The sequence below is a fragment of the Etheostoma spectabile genome, unplaced genomic scaffold, assembly GCF_008692095.1.
Source record: "Etheostoma spectabile isolate EspeVRDwgs_2016 unplaced genomic scaffold, UIUC_Espe_1.0 scaffold00007560, whole genome shotgun sequence".
NCBI classification, from domain to species: Eukaryota; Metazoa; Chordata; class Actinopteri; order Perciformes; family Percidae; genus Etheostoma; species Etheostoma spectabile.
Window position 1 is genome coordinate 1,330 of NW_022603501.1, and position 27,727 is coordinate 29,056.

General features: G+C 46.2%; 1 protein-coding gene, 1 long non-coding RNA gene and 1 pseudogene across 9 annotated transcripts in view; 1 reads left to right on the forward strand and 2 right to left on the reverse strand.

Moving 5' to 3' along the window:
- Nucleotides 1–1,751: 1,751 nt before the first annotated feature.
- Nucleotides 1,752–19,263, reverse strand: LOC116678501 (protein CASC3-like; annotated as a pseudogene).
- On the forward strand, nt 12,360–27,705 carry LOC116678504 (uncharacterized). Its single transcript, XR_004329257.1, has 3 exons — nt 12,360–12,465; nt 19,306–19,312; nt 27,694–27,705. It is a non-coding gene; the product is annotated as an uncharacterized LOC116678504 (long non-coding RNA).
- The window catches only part of LOC116678499 (NACHT, LRR and PYD domains-containing protein 12), a gene marked incomplete at its 5' end in the record, with an annotated part of 34,284 nt that continues 29,892 nt past the window's right edge, over nt 23,336–27,727 (reverse strand). For 3 of the 8 annotated variants that reach the window (XM_032508408.1, XM_032508406.1, XM_032508405.1), the window contains 5 exon segments: nt 23,338–24,516; nt 25,941–25,987; nt 26,660–26,833; nt 27,201–27,374; nt 27,470–27,643. In XM_032508408.1, the coding sequence (XP_032364299.1) occupies nt 23,981–24,516; nt 25,941–25,987; nt 26,660–26,833; nt 27,201–27,374; nt 27,470–27,643 (1,105 nt within the window). In that variant the 3' untranslated portion in view covers nt 23,338–23,980. 8 annotated transcript variants of the gene reach the window in all.

Genomic DNA, 27,727 nt, shown 5'->3' on the forward strand with positions numbered 1-27,727 from the left:
TCCAGTTTCTCTGCGTCGTCGTTTGCTCAAAGACACGTCGGTGGAATCAAACCTGCGGCCGCAGAGTCGCGGGGCACCCGACGTCTGACGGGTTCGCCGCCTCGCCGCTACAGACCAGGAGACCAGGAGGAGACACCAAACAGCAAATAAAAGAGAGAAGAAGAAGTCCAGAGATCAGCCCCTCCCTCTCTGATGGTTGCCGTGGACGACGGACGGCGTGTCCTCACCGACCCCGCCCGGCCCGCTCCTGCAAACACACGGGGGGGGGGGGGGGGGGGGGGGGGGTTGGTGAGTTCAAGCCTCAACTCCACCAAGGACCAGCTTAGATGGTTTTGGACATGCTTTTTATTTGAAAAGTCAAACATCTTTCACTGAATATTATTATTTTTACATTTCTTGAGTTTTGTCTCTGACTTTTGAGAGTTTTCAGACGGTCGATTCTTTAAAAACTGTCTGAACCAGATGCCCTAGTAGGAACCAGATGCCCTAGCAGGAACCAGATGCCCTAGCAGGAACCAGATGCCCTATAGGAACCAGATGCCCTAGCAGGAACCAGATGCCTAGCAGGAACCAGATGCCCTAGCAGAAACCAGATGCCCTAGCAGGAACCGAATGCCCTAGTAGGAACCAGATGCCCTAGCAGAACCAGATGCCCTAGCAGGAACCAGATGCCCTAGTAGGAACCAGATGCCCTAGCAGGAACCAGATGCCCCTAGTAGGAACCAGATGCCCTAGCAGGAACCAGATGCCCTAGCAGGAACCAGATGCCCTAGTAGGAACCAGATGCCCTAGCAGGAACCATGCCCTAGCAGGAACCAGATGCCCCTAGCAGGAACAGATGCCATAGCAGGATGCCCTAGCAGGAACCAGATGCCCTAGTAGGAACCAGATGCCCTAGCAGAACCAGATGCCCTAGTAGGAAACCAGATGCCCTAGCAGGAACCAATGCTCATAGCAGGCTGCCCTAGCAGAACCCATGCCCTAGCAGGAACCAGATGCCCTAGCAGAACCAGATGCCCTAGCAGGAACCGATGCCCTAGCGTGAACCAATGCCCTAGCAGGATGCCCTACAGGAACCAGATGCCCTAGCGTGAACCAGATCCCTAGCAGGATGCCCTAGCGGAACCAGATGCCCTAGCGTGAACCAGATGCCCTAGCGTGAACCAGATGCCCTAGCAGGAACCAGATGCCCTAGCTGAACCATGCCCTAGCGTGAACCAGATGCCCTAGCAGAACAGATGCCCTAGCGTGAACCAGATGCCCTAGCGTGAACCAGATGCCCTAGCAGGATGCCCTAGCAGGAACCAGATGCCCTAGCAGGAACCAGATGCCTAGCGTGAACCAGATGCCCTCGCAGGATGCCCTAGCAGGAACCAGATGCCCTAGCGGGAACCAGGTGCCCCAGCGGGAACCAGGTGCCCTAGCAGGAACCAGATGCCCTAGCGTGACCAGATGCCCTAGCAGGATGCCCTAGCAGAACCAGGTGCCCCAGCGGGAACCAGTGCCCTAGCGGGAACCAGATGCCCCGGCGGGAACCAGGTGCCCCGCGGGAACCAGATGCCCCGGCGGGAACCAGGTGCCCCGGCGGGAACCAGATGCCCTAGGTGGAACCAGATGTTTTTGTGTGTAGACCATGACGGAGGCCCACTCCTAGTGCTACTGACTCGGTAACCAGTGGTTGGCTCACCTGTAGTTTTGGGATCAGAGTGGGGCTGAGGCTGGGTGGCGGGGAGGGGTGAGGTGGGCGGGGGTCACTCTGTGGCGAAGTGCAACTCCGGAGGGGGGGCTTGATGTGACGGGCTGGGAGGTGCGGCGGGGGCGAGGGCTTGGGCTGAGCCTGCTGCTGCATGGTGTCGTAGTACGTCCGCCTCCGTAGGTCACCTGGGCCTGACCCTGGGGCACAGTTCAAATTCAAAAACTTTATATCCACACAAACCACAGGACTGTCAACAGGTCACAGAGACTCAAAGCTTAAACGTAGAAGACGTTCAGAAGGTATGTTATATATATTTATATATATATATATATATATATATATATTATATATATATATATAATATATATATATATATATATATATATCTATATATATATATATATATAGTATATATATAATATATATATATAATATATATATATTATATATATATATATATATATATATATCATATATATAACCATAATCTGTTACTGAGGATCAGAAGAAGAGTGTTTAGAGGAAGAGAATCACTACTGAACGGTTTGTTTCACACATCTGAAGAGATTGCAAAGTTATGATTCTTATTATACAACATACAATAATAATAATAATAATAATATAATAATAATAAGTAATTATAATATACCTGCAAACTCAAAAGGGCTGAAAAAAGTGATAAAAAAGTGTGGTGTGGGTGTATGTGTGGCGTGTGTGTGAGAGAGTGTGCGGTGTGTGTGTGGTGTCTGCGTGCGTGTGTGTGAGAGAGTGTGTGTGTGTGGGAGAGAGTGTGTGTGTGTCTGCGTGCGTGTGTGTGAGAGAGTGTGTGTGTGTGGTGTGTGTGTGAGAGAGTGTGTGTGTGTTGTGTGGTCTGTGTGTGTGAGAGAGTGTGCGTGCATGTGCGTTGTGAGAGAGTGTGCGTGTGTGTGTGTCCTGTGTGTGTGTGTCTGCGTGCGTGCGTTGTGAGAGAGTGGGCGTGTGTGTGTGTTGTGGGCCTGTGTGTGTGTTCTGCGTGCGTGCGTGTGAGAGAGTGTGCGTATGTCTGTGCGTGCGTGCGTGCGTGCGTGCGTGCTGTGTGTGTGCGAGAGAGTGTGCGTGCGTGTGTTTATGAGAGAGTGTGTGTGTGTCTGTGTGTGTGTGTCTGTGTGAGCGTGTGTGTGTGTGTGTGTGTGTCTGTGAGCCTGTGTGTGTGTGTGGTTGTGTGTGTGTTGTTCGTGTGTGTGTGTATGAGAGAGTGTGGTGTGTGTGTGCGCGTGTGTGTGTGTGTGTGTGTATGAGAGAGTGTGTGTGTTGTGTGTGTGTGTGTGTGTATGAGAGAGTGTGTGTGTGTCTGTGTGTGTGTGTGTGCGCGTGTGTGTGTGTGTGTGTGTGTGTATGAGAGGTGTGTGTGTCTGTGGTGTGTGTGTGTGTTTGTGCGCGAGGGGTGTGTGTGTGTGTATATGAGAGAGTGGTGTGTGTCTGTGTGTTTGTGTGTTGTGTGTCTGTGTGTGTGTGTATGTGTTGGTGGTGTGTGTGCGCGCGTGTGTGTGTGTGTATGAGAGTGTGTGTGTGCGTGTGTGTATGAGAGTGTGTGGTGTGTGTGTGTGTGTGTGTGTTGTGGGTGTGTGTGTATGAGAGAGTGTGTGTGTGTGCAGCAGAGCGTCTGACCTGCGGCGTGGGGTACATGGTGGGGTAGGGGAAGGTCATGACGCCCGGCGGGGGGTAGACGGCGGAGGCAGCAGCTGCTGCGGTTGCCCCCCGCGGCAGCGTGAACGGGGGGGCCGCAGCGTTAGGGGGGGGTTAGCGATGGGGCCGCCTGATTGGTGGGATGGAGACCTGAAGAGGGGGGAGGGAAAAGGTCAGTCAGAAGAAATAATAATAATAATAATAATAATAATAATAATAATCTGAATGGTGTAATAAGTTAAAGGTTATGGGACATGTTGGAGGTGCGAGACATAGGACGTTGTGTACGAAGGGGTTCTGCGGAGTTTTGTGTTTTGTGTCATTAGTGCAACATGCAGGATATCTGGGTTGTGCGTTATGTCAGATATGTAATGTTCTCATTGTGGAGATGTGTGTGAGTGTGTATGTGAGGAGCAGGTGTGAATACAGGTGAGTATAGAACAGGTGAGTATAGAACAGGTGCGTATAGTACAGGCGTATAGTACAGGTGTGTATAGTACAGGTGAGTATAGTACAGGTGAGTATAGAACAGGTGTGTATTAACAGGTGTGTATAGAACAGGTGTGTATAGTACAGGTGTGTATAGTACAGGTGTGTATAGAACAGGTGATATATAACAGGTGTGTATAGTACAGGTGAGTATAGAACAGGTGAGTATAGAACAGGTGAGTATAGAACAGTGAGTATAGAACAGGTTGTTTATAGAACAGGTGAGTATAGAACAGGTGAGTATAGAACAGGTGAGTATAGACAGGTGAGTATAGAACAGGTGTGTATAACAGGTGAGTATAGACAGTGTTTTTATAAAGTGAAGTATATTTGATGTTATCGTATATCTTTATAAAACAAACCACACTCACCGGGTGGGGATGTGCATCTCCGGCTGGACCAGCATGCCTTGCGGCGGGATGGGGGCGGGCCGTCCCCGTGGGCATAGATTGGTCCCTGGTACGACACTGAGACAGAGGGGGGGGTTAAACAAAGTGGCGGGCTGGTAGTACTACTACTGTACTTCATGTGAGTCACGTCTCCTAACCTCCTACGTGCCATCTACTTGCTGGATGGTTTCAGGTAACCTCCCTACGGTACCGTCTACTTGATGGATTGTTTCAGGTAACCTCCCTACGGTACGTCTACTTGCTACTTGCTGGATGGTTTCAGGTAACATCCCTACGGTGCATCTACTTGCTGGATGGTTTCAGGTAACATCCCTACGGTGCCATCTACTTGCTGGATGGTTTCAGGTAACATCCCTACGGTACCGTCTACTTGCTGGATGGTTTCAGTAACATCCCTACGGTGCCGTCTACTTGCTGGATGGTTTCAGGTAACATCCTACGGTGCCGTCTACTTGCTGGATGGTTTTCAGGTAACATCCCTACGGTGCCATCTACTTGCTGGATGGTTTCAGGTAACATCCCTACGGTGCCATCTACTTGCTGGATGGTTTCAGGTAACATCCCTACGGTCCGTCTACTTGCTGGATGGTTTCAGGTAACCTCCCTACGGTGCCAATCTACTTGCTGGATGGTTTCAGGTAACATCCCTACGGTACCGTCTACTTGCTGGATGGTTTCAGGTAACATCCCTACGGTGCCATCTACTTGCTGGATGGTTTCAGGTAACATCCCTACGGTGCCATCTACTTGCTGGATGGTTTCAGGTAACATCCCTACGGTGCCATCTACTTGCTGGATGGTTTCAGGTAAATCCCTACGGTGCCATCTACTTGCTGGATGGTTTCAGGTAATTGTACGGCTAACCCTAACCGTAATATGTAATGTTGTCATTCTTTTTGTTATAAAATTGGTATTTAAAGATAGGTATTGTTTAGAACTGATACCAAAGGCCCGGTGTTGGTATCTGTAGCCGTATCAAACATTATACTAACGATACCCTTATATTCCCTAATATTCTCAGCTTTGCTCCTGTCTTATTTCTGCAGACATTAAGACTCACGTTCTCCTGAATATCAGCAGAGACAGAGTCATTTCCAAGTGAATGAAGCTGAAAGCATGTTGCTATTCCTCGTCCAAAAACACTCTATTCACCAATGTTGAAAAATCAAAACCGCTTTATGTAACAGTGACGCTGGAACTCCTCCTCCCCCCTGCTGTCGTCAGGAGGAAGCTTTGAGTCTAATTCAACACATTATCAAAACGTTTCTATATCAGAAATGTGAAGTTTCTTTCAACCAAACACCGTGGACGGTTCACTACACGCTCCTCCACAAGTTACATCACGATCACTTCACTAATCGATAAAAGAACAAAGAAATGTTGGAAAAAAAAGGTCTAAAAAGCGCAAAAGAAAGTGATAAAAACGTTGGAAAATGTTTGACAGAAACTTCAAATAAAGTTACATAAGTGTTGAAAGAGACGACGAAAAGGTTGAATTTTTAAAACATTTTCACTAAAAAAACGAAATCCCCGTCTATCAGCATTCATAACGGCTGATTTAAAGTACATGTTTTCATTTATAATGACAAACAAATGATTCTGCTGAATAAAAATAAAAAAAATTAAAACCGTCAACCATGTTATAACCAACTGTTCTGTTAAAAAGAGTTTTTGTTAAAAGGATTTTAAGTTTCATATCTTAAGTTTGTAGTTTTATTTGAGTTATTTATCAGAACTTTAATATATTTTGATGTTCTGTTGTGACAATAAAACAAATCATCATCATATTATTTTAGCGAGAACTCATAAATAACTACTGTTATGCGTTTCTGGATATTTAAAAATATCGGCCGATATATCGGATTTTTTAAATAACCAGATATCTTTTATGGGTCGGGCTCAAACTATTTATAACTTTAAAAGTCACTTTAAATATTTATCAGTGACTTTTTTTCTAAACCCACGTGCATCCCTTCCCAGTTGCGTGTAGATTTTGATCCCATCGCACAAAGAAAACCCGTCTCATCTTCAGCCTGTTGCTACGGTTACTTCCTCACTAGCAGTGACGGAAGCCTCACTCACATTCATCACTTCCTGTTGACTTTACAGCGACCAATCAGGGCGAAGCAGCCGATTCGTTTCAGCCACGGTAAACATTTGACGGGAACTTCCCCCTTTGATCGTAAACTCAACGCTCACAGGTCACATGACCGGCACCACTTACTTCCACATAATATTTATTATAATTATTATATTTGTTATTATGATTATAATTATTTTTATTAGGTGTTTGCGTGGTCTATACTGGGCTCGTAGTAGTGCCCCTCCATCACCCCCAGGTGCATGGGGGGGGCCGGCTCGGGGAGGTCTCTGCCGCTGGGACGAGTAGCGTTTGGCCCGGTTGGAGCCGACTCCCATCTCCTCCAGGCCGGAGAAGGGAGGGGGGGGCGCGCCGGCATGTGCATTGTTGGGCAGCCTGGGGACAGAGAGACAGACAGGTTACACATTACAAGGGGGGGGGGGGGGGCGCCGGTCATGTTGCATGGTGTTGGGCAGGCCTGGGACAGAGAGACAGACAGTTACACATACAAGGGGGGGGGGGGCGCCGGGCATGTGCATGGGTGTTGGCAGGCCTGGGGACAGAGAGACAGAGAGACAGACGGGTTACACATTACAAGACAGGGGGGGGGGTGGGGCGCCGGGCAGTGCATGGTGTTGGGCAGGCCTGGGGACAGAGAGACAGAGAGACAGGGTCCACATCACAAGGGGGGGGGGGGGGGTGGGTCATTAAACATTTTTTTTAAAATCAGTTATTTAACTCTTTTTGTCGTGTTGTCTGCCCGTCAAAATCAACACTTTTGTTGATGCTTTTTATCAATGTTTTTTAATTTTTCTAACGTTTTGTCCCTTTTTTTTTCAATGTTTGTCTCTTTTCGACGTTTCAACAATACGTACACTAACTTATTACTTTAGTTTTTACATTATTTTTGGAATTTATGGTCAATAAACTCATTTATAGGAATTATACCTAATGTTGAGTTAGAAAAGCAGAAATTCAATCTTGTTATTTTGGGATTAAAAGAACACTGATATAGGACAACATGAGGACAACATGAGGACTACATGAGGACAACATGAGGGCAACATGAGGGGCAACATGAGGGGCAACATGAGAACATGAGGACAACATGAGGGGCAACATGAAGACAACAGAACAGACATGAGGCAACATGAGGACAGACATGAAGACAACATGAAGACAACATGAATGAAGAAGACAACATGAAGACAACATGAGGGCAACATGAGGACAACATGAGGACAACATGAAGACACATGAAGACAACATGAAGACAACATGAAGACAACATGAGTGCAACATGAGGGCACATGAGACACATGAGGGCAACATGAGGGCACATGAGGGCAACATGAGGGCAACATGAGGGCAACATGAGGACAACATGAGACAACATGAAGACAACATGAGGGGCAACATGATGGCAACATGAGGGCAACATGAGGCAACAGAGGGCAACATGGGGCAACATGGGGGCAACATGGGGCAACATGGGGGCAACATGGGGGCAACATGAGGACAACAGGAGGACAACATGGGGCAACATGGGGCAACATGGGGGCAACATGGGGCAACATGAGGGCAACATGAGGACAACATGAAGACAACATCAGGACACATGAGGGCAACATGAGGGCAACATGGGGGCAACATGGGGGCAACATGGGGGCAACATGGGGCCAACATGGGGCACATGAGGACAACATGAAGACAACATGAAGACAACATGAGGGCAACATGAGGACAACATGAAGACAACATGAAGACAACATGAGGGCAACATGAGGGCAACATGAGGACAACATGAAGACAACATGAGGGCAACATGAGGGCAACATGAGGGCAACATGAGGGCAACATGAGGGCAACATGGGGCAACATGGGGGCAACATGGGGCAACATGGGCAACATGAGGACAACATGAGGACAACATGAGGACAACATGGGGGCAACATGGGGCAACATGAGGGCAACATGGGACAACATGGGGACAACATGGGGCAACATGAAGATAACATGAAGACAACATGAGGACGTGAGGGCAACATGAGGGCAACATGAGGACAACATAGGGGCAACATGAAGACAACATGGGGGCAACATGGGGGCAACATGAGGACAACATGGGGACAACATGGGGGCAACATGGGGGCAACATGGGGACAACATGAAGATAACATGGGGCAACATGAGGACAACATGAGGGCAACATGAGGACAACATGAGGACAACATGAAGACAACATGAAGGCAACATGAAGACAACATGAAGGCAACATGAGGGCAACATGGGGCAACATGGGGGCAACATGAGGACAACATGAAGACAACATGAAGGCAACATGAAGGCAACATGAGGGGCAACATGGGGGCAACATGGGGAACACATGGGGGCAACATGAAGACAACATGAGGGGCAACATGGGGGCAACATGGGGAACACATGGGGCAACATGAAGGCAACATGAGGGGCAACATGAGGGTTAAAAATTAATCGTTAACAGGGTTAATTGAGATCACGATTTTATAACGATTAATCGTGCAGGCCTACTTATAATATATCTACTTTATGCAGAACAGACCCGGGAGGACCAGACCGGGGTCGGGGTTCCAGGGTACAGGAAGATCTCAGCGGGAGTTGAACTCACCTCTCATCTCAGACCAGGACGTCGGGCTCTGGCTCCAGCTCTGTCCCCCCAGACTGATTCGAGCCAAGTCCTTTTCCAGCGCCACCAGCCCCCCTGTGCCCCCCGTCTGGCTCGGCGGCCCGTCGTCCGCCCCCCCCCAGCTCTTCCCTCCCCCGCTGCCGGGGGGGGCGGCGGCGGTCACTCCCCCACTGGTCACGGCCGACTCCTCCACAGACGGCTGCTTGCTGCCCAGGTCGGCGGGCCGAGACCGGGTCCTGCGAGCCAGCGAGTAGGACTTACGCTCCATCGCCGGCCGCTCGGCGGGAGGAGAGGCTTCCCGATTGGCCGAGGGCGACTGTAAGGTGGAGTCAGAGGAGGAATGAGCCAATCCGGACGCGGCTCTATCGGCGCTGCCGCGGTGTTCCTGCTGCTGCCGTCTCTGCGGTGCCGACTGGACCGTCGTTGCAACGCTCAGGTCCTGCTCCCGGACACCTCCGTGGCTGAATGTAATATCCTCAATGACCACGGAGGGGCCCCGGACCCCGGACCTGCTGCCCAGGCCCCGGTCCCCCGCGGGGTCGGACGGAGCTTTGGGGCCCTGTCGTTCCCTGGGGTGCATCTGGGGTGCGTTTGATTCGTTGTTCCTGTATTGGGACTGAGGCGTGTGGTGGGGGGGTCGGCTGCGGGAGGGAGGCGGCCTGGAGGGAGGGCCGCCCCGCTGAGAGGAGGAGAGAGGGAGAGACGAGGGGGGTGCGGAGGACGGCGGGTTGGATGAAGGTGGAGCGCCTCCTCGGTTCGGGGCGCCGCTCTGCTGCCAGGACCGGACCGGCCGCTCGCCTCCGTCCCTCCAGCGCTTGTCTCTGCTGGGAGACGCACTCTGTCTGCAGGGGACACACAGACGTTCAGACCAAACACTCACGCAGGACAAAGAGACTTCATAGACATCTGGGACCTGATGTAAAACCGTCCCCTTCATCTCCTCAAAACGCACAAGATCACAATATATCTGGGGTCGTCATGACGACACATTGTAAGGTCTGTTTACAGGTGGGATGTTGCATATCTCCGGGCACATTTGTTTTTAATCATAATTGTATTTTCATAACTGTCTCTGGGACACTTGTCTCTCATTTATCCGTCTCTGGGACACTCGTCTGTCTCTGGGACACTCGTCTGTCTCTGGGACACTCGACTGTCTCTGGGACACTCGACTGTCTCTGGGACACTCGACTGTCTCTGGGACACTCGACTGTCTCTGGGACACTCGACTGTCTCTGGGACACTCATCTTTCTCTGGGACACTTGTCCGTCTCTGGGACGGCGGGGCTCACCTGGGCCTGCGCTGCCGGTAGTTCCTGTCCCCGGAGCCGCCCCCGTTCTGATGTCGTAGCCGTAGATGGCGATGAGCTCCTCGCGGCTCTTGGGCGCCTGCTCCTCCTCCCTGAACCGGTCGTGCTCCCAGCGACCCTCGTCCTTCCACAACTTCCTGTTTCGACCTTTCGGTCTGAGAGAGAGTGGGGGGTGGGGGGGGGGGGGGGGGGGGACATGATGAAGCATAAGTTTCACTGCGCAGAAAAATGATAGAGGAATCGATAAATATGAAAGAATATGCATCTATGGTATTATAAAATCAGTTTAATTTTACATTAACCCTCAAAGGGACAAAAAACAACAACACCTTATTCATATTTTATGTTACTTTTGTGAACTTAATACTTTTGTAAATTCATTTCAAGAACCAAAACAACTGGTTGTGGGTTGGCTTTCAAAAGAGATTTGAGAAATTTCAAAAAGCCAATTTCAACTTCAACTTTTCAGCTTTAGGGTCAAATGATGTCTCAACACGCTGCTCCGGGACATGTTTGGACAGCACTTCCCAGAGAGCCGAGTTAGGTCTGAACACTGACATGAAACACGTGGGGATCGGTTGTAGACACAACCCTAAAAAGGTGAATGTAAGAAGATTAGACCTGAGGTTAAACTGCTTAACGTAGTTTTAAACCTGGAACTAGTTTCCTTCTGTTCATTTCCAGCAGATTCACCCCACGGGCTCTTGGCCAAACTCAAATTCAATAAAAGCATTACATGATAACGGGGCTGCCCCATATGGGGGAAATATCTAATTGTAATTATTTTGACTGATATTGCGATATGATTCACGATATTGAAGGGAAAGATCATTTTAGTGTCATTATTGACATTTTCATTGAAAAATGCTAAAAAAAAAAAATACTATAAATACTAATTTTTGTGAGAATCTGTACCAAACGAAGATGTTTTCCTGTAGCCTGTAGGACAGGATGTCTGGGCCGGGACGTCTGCAGCGCCACACCACTTCATTCTGAATGGTTAGACACATGTTGTCCCGCCCCCGATTTGGATATTGCACCAGTCCAAACAACAACAACAACAACAATAATGGCTGAAACCACACCTCTCCTCCTCCTGAGCGTGTCCCCGGACATCGTGCTCGAAGAACAGACCCTTCCTCGGGATGTAGGCCGGGTTCTTCCGGTCCTCGTCGTCGTCGAGCTTCTGACCCGGTTTCCCCCCCGCCTTGGTCTCGGGGTCGTCCGTGGACTCCTGTGAGACGGGAGCCAGAGCTTCAGTTACACCGCACTGCACATGTGCAGAGGAGCACCTACAGAGGGTTTGGTACGGAGGATCGCAGCATCGATTCACTCTGAAGAGACCAACTTATCAGGAGACATCCAAGCCAATGAGATGGTCCCAATTATTACGTGTAATAATATTTATTAATGTGTATTATGAAGGCCAAAGGCAGCGTGGGAAGAAGTATTCATCTCCATTAGGGGGGGCAGTCTCTGGGCACCCGATTACGAGGCATCTCTATTATGTACTGTATTTGGTTTATATACATTTGGCTATATACATGTGGTTTATGTACATTTGATTCTGTACATTTCCAGGCCTGATTTAAGAAACTATACTATAAATCTGAGTTTGTTAGATTTTGACATACGCAGTATTGGTCATACCCCAGTGTGAATGTCTTGTGTACTGAGGTTTTATTGTGTAGTGACTCCTGCTGCAGCCGTCAACATGCTGAGTCACCTCCTCTCAGTGCTCCTCCATGTCAGAGGCTGAGTCATGTTTAAAGGTGGAGAACAGGAAACATGAGCTGGTCACATGTCATGTGATGAGGAATATGTGTTGGGATCTCCAGTAGCTCAGCTGTTCCCCCTGGCTCTTATCGTGCATCATTATCACATTAAAAACATTCAATACTTCACTGAAAGAAATCACATCCAAAACCACAACAAGGCATAACACGGGACCCATTTATTAGATTAAAGAGATAAGATTATGATTTTGATTATTTTTATGCATGTCTTATTAGATCACGCAACATGTCATTTTTATTTTCTTCTTTGGCCATTTTTGGGTTTTTTCTGCACTTTAGCCTAAACTCTAAGTAGTCGTCCATTATCCCGTCCTCTTTCAGTCCCTGTTTCTGATTTGTTCATGTCTGGAGACGGTTACTTTGAAATAAAAATCAACACATTTAGAGAGAATATATATATATATATATATATATATATATATACACATTTTTTTATTTAAATAACCAAGTATTAACTTATCAGAATCAAGATGAGAATCAATTATTTTTCCCACCCGTAACATCCTTTACTGAAGTAAAAGTACTTAATACACGCTGAGAATACGAGTAAAATTCAAAACTGTACTTAAGTTAAAGTAAGGAAGTATCAGCTACACGTACTAACGTAAAAGTACTCTCATATTGTTTTGTACTGTATTGCAGTAAATAATATATAAAGTCACAGCTGTGTTGTTCCCAGAGCTGCTCAGATTAATGATTAGGTGTCAAGTATTTCATTAATTTACTAATTAACCCTTTGGAGTCGTTTTTATGATAAAAAGGTAAACGTGTGACGTCAGATTGTTAAATGTGAATATTTTCCAGTTTCTTCTCTCCTCTGGGACAGGAAACTGAATCTTCCTTCCTCCCTTCCTTCCTTCCTTTCCTTTCCCCTTCCCTACATACATCTTTTCTTCTTTCATTCATTATTAATTCTTCTGTCCCTTTTCTTTCCATCTTTGCCACCTTTCTTTCATCCTTCTTTCCTTCCCTCCTCCTCTTCTTCCATTCCCTACATACTTCCTTCCACACTTAACTACATTAAGTCTAGAGCTGCAAAGATTGATGATTAGTCATCATCAACTGGATTACTCAGACTATTTAGATAATCTATTAATCAGTTTGAGTCTTTTCTTTATTAAACTAAGTCCAACGTGTGTGATGTGAGCGATAAATGTGAATATCTTCTAGTTTCTTCTCCTGATTGCAACCGTAAACTGAATATCTTTCAGTTGTGGACAAATAAAGACATTTGAGGACGTCTTCTTGGGCTTTTTGGGAACACTGATCATTAAGGGTGTGACGAGATCTCGCGAGATTAAAACGTGACGAGATTTCTCGTCGAGGTGAAAAGTTGTCTCGTGAGGCGATGTCAGCGTGATGGAGCGTGAAATCACTAGTGAAGTTTCTCTCTTTTTCATGCTTGAAGAAAAATATTGTTTCCGTTTGCACTTGTAGTTTTGAGAGAGCAGTACTTTGGTTATTGATACACGTACTGTTTGCATTTACAGTGTTATTTATCTGTTATTTACACATTTATTTTATTTATACTGTTTATTTTTTTATGTTCGGTTTGTGGAAAGGAGTTAGATTCCTCGTGTGAAACTGTTACGGGGCAGCAGCCGGTTGGTAGAGTTTATTCAAAACATGTTGCAGTGTTTGCACGTCCTTTACTGCGTATAATTCATTAAAATAGTATAAAAAAAAAAAGTTAAATAACATTCATCATTAATAGTTGATTTCAAAATGCACCTAAATTGTTTTGCATTTTGTGATTTTTCAGTTGAATAAAAAAACTATTTTCCATTCATATATTTCATCGAGGATTTCTTTAAATTTTTTTTTAAAAATCTCGTCTCGTTCTCGTGATGTGTCTCGTCTCGTTCTCGTGATGTGTCTCGTCTCGTTCTCGTGATGTGTCTCGTCTCGTTCTCGTGATGTGTCTCGTCTCGTTCTCGTGATGTGTCTCGTCTCGTTCTCGTGATGTGTCTCGTCTCGTGGAGGAAGCGTCTCGTCACCCCCCCACTGATCATCCCATTGTGACACTCTAGAGACCTACTGGTCGTTCCAGCGAGTCTCACCTGTCCGTCGCCGCTCTGTCTCTCCCCGGTGATGTTTTCTTTCTCCTCGGCCTTGCCGTCCTCTTTACTCTGTCCTCCTTCCTCCAACTTCACCTCCTTCTCTTCATCCTCCCCCTCTTCCTCCTCCACCACCTCCCCCTCCTCTTCCTCCTCCTCTACCTTTGTCGGTTCGACAGCTGCAGCAGCGGGGGGGGGTTTGGGCTCGCTGGCTGCTGCTGCCGGCCCTTCTTCCTCGCTGTACTGCTCTGCCTCCTCTTCCTCCTCGGCTCCCTGAACACACACAGGAAACATCGCAGTTTAACCGAATTATCTCCAGCAATCAACAGCATGTCGTAAAGGACAAAAAGAAAAAACATAAGCATGTAGAACACTAAAGATGAAAACAAACATTGACAAATCAATCCGATTTGTTTCACCAAAGAACAAGAGAAGGATATGTGTTAGAAGGAACAGTGGCAATTATATATATATAATATATATATATATATATATATATATATATATATGCGTTCAGCCCGTGTTAGAAATCTAAGAGGAGAGATGCTGCTACAACACTCGTGATCAGGGCTGGACGATATATCGATATCGTGATATGAGACTAGATATTGTCTTCGATAGTGAAAAATCCTAATATGGCACCAGTGTCTCTTCCTGGTTTAAAAGCTGCATTCCAGTAAAGTGATGTCATTCCTGTTCTTACTAGACAGTTCTAGCTGTTCTATTATTGGCCTTTACCCACTTAGTCATTATATCTACACTACTGATGATTATTTATCCTAAATCTAAGTGTGAAGATATTTTGTCAAAACATCTGTTGTCAACACTATCATATCACAACACACATGGTATTTGGTCTATTTGGAATATTGTGATATCTGATTTTCTCCATATGGCCCAGCCCTACAGGTGATGTTGTAACGTTAGAACACAGCTTTCTATCTCGTCCTCATGGCAGAGCGTACAGATCACCGCATGGCTAACGGTGGGTTTCAGTCTCTCCGGTCAGTCAACGCCCACGATCAAGTTTTTAGCCTCTGATACAGATTCTCAATCATCAATGAGCAACATGTTCCGCTAGACAGCCGATGAGTAGTTTAGTGTCCCGATATCCCCGGTTCTCCTCATTAAAGTCATGTCTAAAACGTGATCGTGCATCACAGAGTTGAGGATACACGACCATTACTGCAAAAGGAGACCAGGTGAGGCAAAGATTGGGGGGAAAAGAAATAAACGACCAAAAGGGTTAACAAGTAAATCTTTTACATTTTGTTTTGTGCTGCCTTAAAGATACGGGACATAGTTTGTCAAATAAACCTGATGTGTAAATGGAGGTCAATCTGATTTACTGGAGGAACATTAATCAACTTAACAGTAAAATAGTGGTTAGATTTTGGGATTGAGAAATAGTCGTCAGCGGCAGAATAATGTGATGTTTATTCCACATTAACAGCAACGCTGGTCTTCATAAGAGGACCAGACATGAAGTCTGTCCGGTTCATGTTTCCCGGTTTCCTTCTCTACGTCTTCATGGAAGTGGAGGCTGTACGTGAGACTGGATGGTGTTAAGGCGATGTGTTTTACCTCTGAATGGGAGCCGTTGTCCTCTGCGTCAGCACTGTCGTAGTCAGAGAGGACAGCTGCACACAGACAGACACACACACAGCGATCATCATTCTGGCCTGAAACATGTTTTTTAAAAGCTTGGCACGAGCCCGTTTGTTACATTAATGTACAACAACAAAAAGCGTAATCAGTGTCTTAACATTCACTTGTATGTTTGCTGTACGAGATGGTTTCATTTTACAAGGATGCAGGCTGTGTTCTGGATGCTTACCTTCTCCTACACCGTCTTCACTCTCCTGCAAAGAGAGGAACAAAACAATATCAGCATCGCCGTCAAGACATTAGATCTTAAGGAAGCACAACAACAACAACAACAACTGGGATACAGTCACACTGGGAGCTGCTAATGACTCTTTTCTTCCTGCAGGACAACGGAAAGCGTCATGAGAGAATTAAAACTTAGCTTGAAGCATTTTAGCAGGGCCCATGAGTGCAAACGGATTCTATTGATCATTCCTCTCGCTGCCTTTGATTTTTCAACCTGGGGTCGGATTTTAAAAACAGGCTTTCCTGAAGCAAACTTTAAAAAAGGGAATAAAAACACGCACTGCTTTGATAAAGATACACAACAGGCAGAGTTGGAAGAAGCATGTTGTAGTCTAGGAGGAAGGAAAGATAGGTGGATAGACAGATCGATAGAGGAAGGAAAGATGGATATAGAAAGAAAGAAGAAAAGAAAGATAGGAAAGAGACAGAGATAGACAGAAAGAGTGAGTGCTCTTACAGCTGGATAGAAGGATTCACAAGGATGTGAATACTTCCTCCACTCCTTATCGTCGGTTCCTAGTCAACATAACATCTGGATCATGTGTGTGTAGAGTTCTCCTAGTCAACATAACATCTGGGTCATGTGTGTGTAGAGTTCTCCTAGTCAACATAACACCTGGATCATGTATGTGCAGAGTTCTCCTAGTCAACATAACATCTGGGTCATGTGTGTGTAGAGTTCTCCTAGTCAACATAACATCTGGGTCATGTGTGTGTAGAGTTCTCCTAGTCAACATAACATCCGGATCATGTATGTGCAGAGTTCTCCTAGTCAACATAACATCCGGGTCATGTGTGTGCAGAGTTCTCCTAGTCAACATAACATCTGGGTCATGTATGTGCAGAGTTCTCCTAGTCAACATAACATCTGGGTCATGTATGTGCAGAGTTCTCCTAGTCAACATAACATCTAGGTCATGTATGTGCAGAGTTCTCCTAGTCAACATAACATCCGGGTCATGTATGTGCAGAGTTCTCCTAGTCAACATAACATCTGGATCATGTATGTGCAGAGTTCTCCTAGTCAACATAACATCTGGATCATGTATGTGCAGAGTTCTCCTAGTCAACATAACATCTGGGTCATGTGTGTGTAGAGTTCTCCTAGTCAACATAACATCCGGATCATGTATGTGCAGAGTTCTCCTAGTCAACATAACATCCGGGTCATGTATGTGCAGAGTTCTCCTAGTCAACATAACATCTAGGTCATGTATGTGCAGAGTTCTCCTAGTCAACATAACATCCGGGTCATGTATGTGTAGAGTTCTCCTAGTCAACATAACATCTGGATCATGTCTGTGTAGAGTTCTCCTAGTCGACATAACATCTGGGTCATGTATGTGCAGAGTTCTCCTAGTCGACATAACATCCGGGTCATGTATGTGCAGAGTTCTCCTAGTCAACATAACATCCGGGTCATGTATGTGCAGAGTTCTCCTAGTCAACATAACATCCGGGTCATGTATGTGCAGAGTTCTCCTAGTCAACATAACATCCGGGTCATGTATGTGCAGAGTTCTCCTAGTCAACATAACATCCGGGTCATGTATGTGCAGAGTTCTCCTAGTCAACATTACATCTGGATCATGTATGTGCAGAGTTCTCCTAGTCAACATAACATCTGGGTCATGTATGTGTAGAGTTCTCCTAGTCAACATAACATCTGGATCATGTATGTGCAGAGTTCTCCTAGTCAACATAACATCCGGGTCATGTGTGTGTGCAGAGTTCCTGCTGGACGTGGCAGACTCACGGTAGCATTAGCTAGCATTAGCGGGGCCTAGCCGGGTTTCTAAACAAGAAATCCTAACTTCCAACACCTAGAAGTGAACACGGTCTCTGCAGCTGGCTAATAAACAATTGAAAGTGTCTTATGTTTGGTTAAAACACCTCGAGAAGGCACCGTTAGGTGGGGCAGCCCGGTCCGGTGTCGCAGCTGAATGCGTTACCCGTGTGAATGCGTTCCAACTGGCGCCTTTTCGTCTCGTTTCACAACGGGGGTCAAAAGCTAACTACATGGCCCGTTAAAAACCTTCAAAATATTACAATTAGCTAATCACAGCATATTATTATTATTAAAGTATGTAACCCAGGGTCCAGAAATTAGCTAAATCTAGTCAAATGCTGGTAAAATATGCAAGTGACTGGTAGATTTGTTTCACTCACTAGCCCTAAAAAAACAGCTGTTATTTAACGTTATTGAGTGGCTGGTGGCATTTAAAACGTACATCAACGTTTGCTGTATGAATGGTGGGCAAGTACGTTAATTATGGAGCATGTATGTAACGTTATACATTTAAAAATGTCTATGCTGGAGAAGTTCAACTTCTCTAACGTAACGTGTCCTTTACGCTACTAAAGGAACAGCTCATATCAGAAGTTAAACAACTCGAAGTGTTTAATTACTTAACGGTACTGATAACTAGCTGTTAGCTACCAACGGTTCCCAACGGCAGCGGTGTCTGTCATAGCCGTAAAACGGAACCTTTAGCCCGGCTAGCTAGCTAGCTGTTAGCTACCAACGGTTCCTAACGACAGTGGTATCTGTCATAGCCGCAGATCGGAGCCTTTAGCCCGGCTAGCTAGCTAGCTGTTAGCTAACAACGGTTCCCAACGGCAGCGGTGTCTGTCAGAACCGCTGACCGAGAGACGGAGCTTTTAGCCCGGCTAGGTAGCTAAGTGTTAGCTTTCCAACGGCAGCAGTGTCTGTCAGAGCCGCTGGCCGGGAGACGGAGCCTTTAGCCCGGCTAGTTAGCTAGCTATTAGCTACCAACGGTTCCTAACGACAGTGGTGTCTGTCGGAGCCGCAGAACGGAGCCTTTAGCCCGGCTAGCTAGCTGTTAGCTTTCCAACAGCAGCGGTGTCTGTCAGAACCAGTGGCCGAGAGACGGAGCCTTTAGCCCGGCTAGCTAGTTGGCTAGCTAGCTGTTAGCTACTCACACACTCGGACTCCACTGCGGGTTTGGGTTTGGGCTCGGGCCGGACCGCTGCTGCTGCTGCTGCGGTCTCCTCTGGCGGCTCCGGGTCCCTCACGCGGGGCTTGGTGCTCGGGGAGGCCGACCTCCCGCTGTCCGAACCCGAACCCGACTCGTCGTCGTCCTCGCTGTCCTGGGACGCGCGCCTCGTCCTCCTCCTTCGCCGCCGGTCCGCCATCTTAGGTCTCGAATGGTTGGAACCGGAAGAAGGCAAGGGATTGTGGGTAGGCGAGTTCTTCTTCTTTAGAGATTTAGAGCGTCATAAGACAACTTGTTTCCCTGTACTGCCATCTACTGGGTCAGGGTTATGTACCCAGAAATTAACTTTCAGACAATATTTCAATTATTTTGTTATCAATTATAACAATTATTTTAACATCTGTATTTGTAGTACAATTTTCAAATATCATTACATATAATTTCATTGTTATTTATCTCAAACAATCAAAAATGTTGCAAAACAGTACTAACCCTAACCCTGTCCCTACTTTATAATATCATATTATTACAAAACAAATAGATATGCAAACACAGCATTTAATCATTCAATAACTTACATAACTTAACTCACATATGGTCATGAAGGCTGGGTCTGGACCGAAAAAACAAGATCCAGGGTACAAGCAGGGAGGGGGGCTGGGAGGAGGTCTCGGGGAAGACCCAGGACTAGGTGGAGAAAAGTCCAGCTAGGGGGAGGCCTCAGAGAAGACCCAGGACTAGGTGGAGGGGGTCCAGCTGGGACAAGGCCTTGAGGAAAACCCAGGACTAGGTGGAGAAAAGTCCAGCTAGGGGGAGGCCTCAGAGAAGACCCAGGACTAGGTGGAGGTGGTCCAGCTGACTGGAGGCCTCAGAGAAGACCCAGGACTAGGTGGAGAAAAGTCCAGCTAGGGGGAGGCCTCAGAGAAGACCCAGGACTAGGTGGAGGGGGTCCAGCTGGGAGAAGGCCTTGAGGAAAACCCAGGTCTAGGTGGAGAAAAGTCCAGCTAGGAGGAGGCCTCAGAGAAGAACCAGGACTAGGTGGAGAAAAGTCCAGCTAGGAGGAGGCCTCGGGGAAGACCCAGGACTAGGTGGAGAAAAGTCCAGCTAGGAGGAGGCCTCGGGGAAGACCCAGGACTAGGTGGAGGGACGTCCAGCTAGGAGGAGGCCTCGGGCAAGACCCAGGACTAGGTGGAGAAAAGTCCAGCTGACTGGAGGCCTCAGAGAAGACCCTGGACTAGGTGGAGGCATGTCCAGCTGACTGGAGGCCTCAGAGAAGACCCAGGACTAGATGGAGGGGGTCCAGCTGGGAGAAGGCCTTGAGGAAAACCCAGGACTAGGTGGAGAAAAGTCCAGCTAGTAGGAGGCCTCGGGCAAGACCCAGGACTAAGTGGGGGGACGTCCAGCTGGGAGGAGGCCTCTGGGGAAGACCCAGGACTAAGTGGAGGGACGTCCAGCTGGGAGGAGGCCTCGGGGGAAGACCCTGGACTAGGTGGAGGGATCATACCTCCAACCTGGCCTGGGAACACCTTGGGATACCTCCGTAGCAGCTGGTTAATGTGGCTTGGGAAGGGGAAGTTTGGGGTCCCCTGCTGGAGCTGCTCCCTCCGATACCATTTAAGTGGACGAAGATGGATGGATGGTAGTGGACATTGTACAGTAGACATTTGATTTGGACACTCGGGGGACTTAGCTGTCATGAATTATTAAATATTGAAGACAATTGGTCTAAAATGGATAAAATAATGTCAATGGAATTCTCTGCCATTGCACCAGTGTCCAACGGGAACATCTTCCAATGGACGAAGGCTCAAACTAAGCCGCCACATGACTTCATCTTTTCCTTATTATCACACCCTCAGGCCTGGTCCCGTACTACTTGGTTTAAAGAGTAGATGGTGGCTGATACATATGTTAGATAACTATCAGTAGAAGTTTAGAAATCGGCAAAAGCAGATGAACAACAGGTCTTCATTGTGAACAACTTTAATGTGAGGCCTTTTCATATTTGAGCAGTTTAGGCACACAAGCTCGGTATCAGAATCAGCTTTATTTGCCAGGTATGACAGACAGGAATTTGACTTAGGTTGGAGCAAGCCTCCGGGCGGCAGCTATGGAACAGCGCCACCACACGCTTTCTCCAAAAGAAACAATGCAGACAGCAACATGGTACAATACAACATCACAACATAATGCACAAGACAACACACAGTTCATGTAGACACATGAAGGAATTTTTTGAGGTGGCATTGGGAGGGTGCGAGGAACACACGAAATCGAGGCAGACAGACGGATACGGGGCGGGATGGGGGGGGGGGGAGTGTATGGTGTGTGTGTGAGATAATGAGTTGTGTGTGTGAAATATGAGTGTCAGACTGTCTATGTTGATAAAAGCTCAGTTCATCTGCGTGACATTGAAGAGATAAACCAGAGTACAGGACGATAGAAGGCCAGCTGCGAGTTGATTTCCCGCTCGGGTGAAGGGCGTGGGGGGGTAGTTGATCAGTTTCAGTCCAATTTAGGTTGACTCGTGGAATTTGTTCGAATCAGTGTCTATCACTCAGCGACATGCGAGCATCCAGTTCACGTAGTGATTTTTGCAGTCCATCTACCTTTTCTGCCAGACCGGTGGTCACACGAAGCAACTCCACCGACTGGGCCCTGTTGGTGTCAATCCCCTTCTTCGCTTCCACGGTCCGGTCTGAGATGTTACGAGACAGTTCCCGGTACTGGTCGACCTTTAGATGTAAAACCTTCATCCTCTCAACCACTCCGTGTAGGCACTCTTTAAGTTCCCCAGACAGCTTGTGGGTGAATTTGCTGGCGGCTGTCTTACCAATTTTCCGATAGGTCAGCGAGACCCCGAGGCCGAGGATCAGGAGCCCCACCAACAGAATTACAATTATCCAAATGTCTTCAACGTCCTCCACAGTGAGAACGTCCAGGCAGACCACCGGCCAATTCGCCTATGAATCACGAGCGTAGCCTGCAGGGAACGTTCCAGTCGGACATGACGGCTCCCCCGGAGAAGCATGTTTGGGTGAAAAAATCTTGTCAATAGCGCTGAGTGACCAGTTAATCAATTCCATGTCGAATGTTCCAGGAAAACAGCAGGCAGGGGACAAAGAGACAGGAGAAAAAGTTCCTCAATGGCCTCAAAGGGCCAGATTGTAGGACCTCTAGACTCTGAGTAAGACCCCCTCAAAAAAATACTTCAAAAGTGAGGTAAGGTCGCCACTTATTTGAAGACAATGTTGTTAATTTTCAAATTCTCTTCTTTAGTGCACAGAGTCCCTGGTGGTCCCTAAAAGCCCCTGGATTTTTTGAAAGCCACATTTTAAATATGTTGATTGGCCAACAATTAAAAGTATGAGGATCTCCCCTCCACCTTCTCCTCTCAACAGCTGATAGCCGCTTCAACTTCAAGTTTACAGCAGTTTTACTGGAAGTCTAGCTCCTCTTTACCTACTTTATGTTTCGCTTCAAGAGCAATCTTATTAGTCAGAGAAAAGAACCAGAAAAGAACCAGAAGACAACGTCTTAGACCATGACGGTGAGGGAGCTAGGAGTTGCATACCTGCCAGGTAATGGGAGGACTCCATACCCTAGCTTCAGATCAGCTGGGGCCTGCTGCTCCGGACCTGTGAATTGGGCTTTTGGATGGGTTTCAGTTTCTGCCAAACCTTAGAATTTTGTTTTTTCCCACACAACCGAACCCTACGCTTGCACTAGGCGCGACATTATGACGCCGTCGTTGATCACTGGAAGGTCTTTACATAGGTGTACCCTTCAATGTGAAAGTGATGTTCGGCAGTACTTTCAGTCAAAGAAGGCCATTCAAGTCCAGCTACATGTTCAATCAGCACTGGTGATTTAGGACCCTAAACACTACACAACATCGCTTTGGTTACAACTTTTGGTATGAAAACCTCCGAAAGAATAAGAGTTGTGTGTGAAGGGATCTCCAGACAGCAGCAACATGCAGCTACTCCAGGTACAGCACAGGAAGGACAGTCCCAGCACATGGTACTGTTTATATAATTAATGTGGTTATTGTGGTAACGGACTGAGGATGGGAGGAGGATTCGGTATTCAGTTTTGATGGAAACCTTACCAGTGGATTTGGTATTTGGCCAAACCCTAAACATCTGGATTTGGTGCATCCCTAATAAAATGGTTCCCCAAACCTCCCCAAAACATCAATGAGCCAACTGCTGCAATGAATGATTTATTTCAAACGGACACATGATAAACAGAGGTAAACAACCAAAAATGGAAGCTGGACAAGACTTCAGGGCCTCGAGGGTCAAAACCACCAATGGAAATATATTGTCCTGTGATCGATTATGATATTTCGGCGTTGACATGATTCATATGTGATTTCCAGAATCATCTATTATGTTGAATTATCCCAAAACTTTGATTTAGTTTTTCCTACTACTCGCTACCGTAGGTGTGCTGTGATCATGAAAGATGCTTCCCATTGAAATACATTAGTTTAGAACACATGGTGAACACCACAAGAAAAAGAGATAAACGTGTCTGTGTACATGAATCAATAGATTAAATAAGATATACCATTTCAGGAACTGTCCTGAGACTGGGTTGCGTCACTTATTAAAGTTTGTTAGCTCGACTGTTGACACAATATCTTCCAGCCTCAGAGTTCTTACTTTCAAACACAAATGTGATGTGAGAGAAGCTCTACGTAAAGCTCGTATCCATTACCAAAAACTTAGAGTAACGTTTCATTTACTCAGCTCACATAGTCAACTGATCATGAAGAGTTTCTAATTAAAAAGTTAACGTGTTGATCATCAAAGAGATGAAATCAGACACATGGCTGGTTGGTGTTGGAGTCTGAGACAGATCTGCTTCACAGGGCAGAGTGGTGATGGTGAACAGACTGGACTCTGATTTCAGCAGCTGGTCTTCAGTCAGTGTTTCTGTCCACAGGAGAGACTCTCAGTCCTGCAGAGGACACAGAGACACTGAGGAACCAGGCCAGACCGTAAACCCAGGATAGAGAGGCTGAGTGAATGTGGTGTAGAAGGTGTGGAGGTGGATCAGTGAGTCAGAGGAGACTGTGTAGAAGGACAGAGAGCCAGCAGGACAGTCCACATACACTGCTACTCTGTTAGAGACAGAGGAGGACGGGAGGACTGTTACTCTGGTATTGTGACAGACAGAGTAACCACGATCATCAGAGCACCTCAGACTCCAGGACTGATCATTATGTCCAAACCAACAGTCATCACTGCGTCCTTTCCTGCTGATTCCTCTGTAACTCACTGATATATAAACCTCTCCTCTCCTCTGGACCTCCCAGTAACAGCGACCAGTCAGACCATCTCTACACAGCAGCTGAGGACAGGAGTCAAACCTCTCTGGATGATCAGGATATGGCTGATCCTCAAACACATATGTCACCTTCCTGTTGTTGTCAGACAGTTTGAGTTCTCTGTGTACTGTGTTTGTGTCCAGTTCCAGTTCACAGACATCTGATGGAGAGAACAAGACACAATACAGCTGCAGGTTATCATCTGATGATTTATTAACAACTTTACTGACAATTACTGGAAGAAAATCATTAAAATATTAATTTCTTGTTGAGCTGTGAATGATGTTTAACAAACTTTAACTTCAACAATCCAGTTATTGAACATGAGAGTCAGCATGTCAGGAATATTCTGCTTTATTTCCTCATGGGGAATAAAAGAGAGAGAGAGAGAGAGAGAGAGAGAGAGAGAGAGATACAAGGAGTTTGTCAGTTTTTTTTTCTCTTCCTCTTCCTTCAGAAGATTTTGAAACTAAATTAAAAGTATAAAGAACAACAGCAAATACAACATAAGCTGTTATCATTCCTGAACAGAGACATCCAATTGGCTGAATATCTCAAAACAGAAAAAATAAATACAAATTTTAACAAAATCTAGAGCGGAGAGAGAGAAAAGTTAAATATTTCCTGTGCTATTTATTTCAGATAATTTCCGTGTAAACATGTGTTGCAGCTGTATATTTTAATCTGGGAAGGAAACCCTGATTTGCATTTAAGTTATAAAGAGACTATCGGCTATTTATAACTGCTTTATGTTACAATAAAATGTGTTATGGTTAAAATCAACAAATAATCCTGATAAATAATCGTGATCTGAATATTGATTTAAATAACGGTGATTATGATTTAGTCCGTCATGGTGCAGCCCTGCTGTCTTCTACTGACGGAGAAACACGAGAGCAGGATGGTAATGATCGTGGGAATCACGCTCAGAACTCGCTGCACAGACACCATCGCCACATGTCCGGTAGCTGAGAGAGGGGACGTTTCTTTAAAAGCCCAATAGGCTAATAACTGGGATGGTGTTTATAAATGGGGGGGGGGGGGGGGGATGAAGAACAAGCACTTTAACTACATATTTATGTTGTAGTGACCTGCACTGTCACTGAAAAACACAATCACCTGTTTAGTGATGGAAAGGGACTGCAGGGTTGAAGGAGGTTGACAGCTGTGTCCATCAAGGGAGAAAGTAATGCCCCCCCCCCCCCCCCCCACTGATAGGGGGGTCTGTAACGTACTAACCCTTAGCCTAAATACAGATCTTCTCTAAAATACTGCTGGTTCTGTGGTGTCGGAGCTTCAAATCTGATGCCTGCAGAGCGCCATAGAAGCATCAATTGAGGAGCGTCAATTAACGCTGTTAGTGTGTTCGGGCCTCACCCCCCCCCCCCTCCCCCCCCCCCCCCCCCACCAAAGAGCTGACATTTAACACAAAGTTCAGACCGTTGAACATCAAATCTCAGAGTGAACTGAGTGTGAATGAACATCAGAGGGTTGTGGGTCCACCAACTGGCTTTAAGCTGGTTTCATTGACCAGGACCAGATGTGAAAACCTCTAGCTGGCTCTCAAACTTTAAACACACTCACACTTCCTCACACCAGGTCTCAGTCTCTGTGGTCCACCATGGTCCGTCCTGCAGGAAGAAACAAAGTCAGAATCAACTTCATACGCCTTCACTCACTGTGTGACGCCTTACACCCCCCCCCCAAACTCACACTATGACAATAATATGTAATGTCCATGTTCTTCCATGCAGCACAATATGTATTACTTGTATTCTGGAGATATAACGGTGACTTGTCCCTCTATGGGATGACCAAATCACTTAAGCCTACTTGACCATAAACACAAAGGTCAGTCTAATCAATAACTAATAACCAGTACTAGTAATCATATGTGACAATTCAAAATATAAAAGGGTCTCAAATATGTATCCTCCTGTAGATTAATTTCTTGTTTATTGTTATCTCTCCCTCCACTTTCAATGTACATGAGGCACTTATTCACCTCACTTAAGCCTACTTGGGTCTGTCAGAGTGTGAGTGTTTAGGCTGCCCACCCAATCACAAGTTAGAAACACCATTCATATTTTTGTGTTATTATTTATCATTGCTAACAACATTTTTTATTATTCTCTTTCTTAATTGTCTTGTTTAGATTTGCTGAGCTGATTCTTGTTCCTTGCTATCACTGGCTTAAGAGACAGACAGAAAATTTGAAAATTGTTCAAACCCTCCATTAAACATGAACCAGCCAGAGTTCTTCAGTTAGAGACAGAGGGACAGTGTTGTCCATCTGTCCATACCTGAGAGTGTCCAGTCTCCAGTGTGGGTCCTTAAGTCCAGCTGACAGCAGCTTCACTCCTGAGTGTCCTGGATGATTGTAGCTCAGGTCCAGCACTCTCAGATGGGAGGGGTTGGAGCGCAGAGCTGAGACCAGAGAAGTACAGCCTTCCTCTGAGACCAGACACCCTGACAGACTACACACCCACATACACACACACACACACACACACACACACACACACACACACACACACACACACACACACACACACACACACACACACACACACACACAGTAATTCCTGCATAGCCTGTTCAACATAGTTGTTATAACCCTCATATTGAAATGGATATAATTTCAAGTGAGGTAGAGATTCAAAATAATCAATATTGTGTCATATACAAAACGGGATTTTCAAGTCAAGTTAATGTACCGTGAACCAAGACATACTGTTTAAAAATTGCTGAGTCAGCTTACCCTTTCTGTACAATATTGCTACCACATTTAATGCTTCATCATGAAAAATTTAAATTTGCATTGTTAAACAGTGGTACACTAACCTGAGAGTTTCCAGTCTGCAGTGTGGACTCTTCAGTCCAGCTGACACCAGCTTCACTCCTGAATCCTGCAGGTTGTTGTTACTCAGGTCCAGCTCTCTCAGACTAGAGGACTGGGAACTGAGAACTGAGGACAGAGCTTCACAGCTTTTCTCTGACAGGTTACAGCCACTTAACCTGAAAATGATCTTTAGTCAATCCATTCTAAAATCAAATACATGAAGCCATTCAAAGCTTAGTGGGTAAACTTCTACAAATAACTGAATCCTTACCTGAGAGTTTCCAGTCTGCAGTGTGGACTCTTCAGTCCAGGATCCACCTGCTCCACTCCTGAATCCTGCAGGTTGTTGTTACTCAGGTCCAGCTCTCTCAGACTAGAGGACTGGGAGCTGAGAACTGAGGACAGAGCTTCACAGCTTCTCTCTGACAATTTACAGCCAATTAACCTAAAATAATTGAATAAAACGTGCTTTCAATATCTAAGACATGACAAAAGTAACACTTTAAAGTGTTGTCAATTTACAAGCACA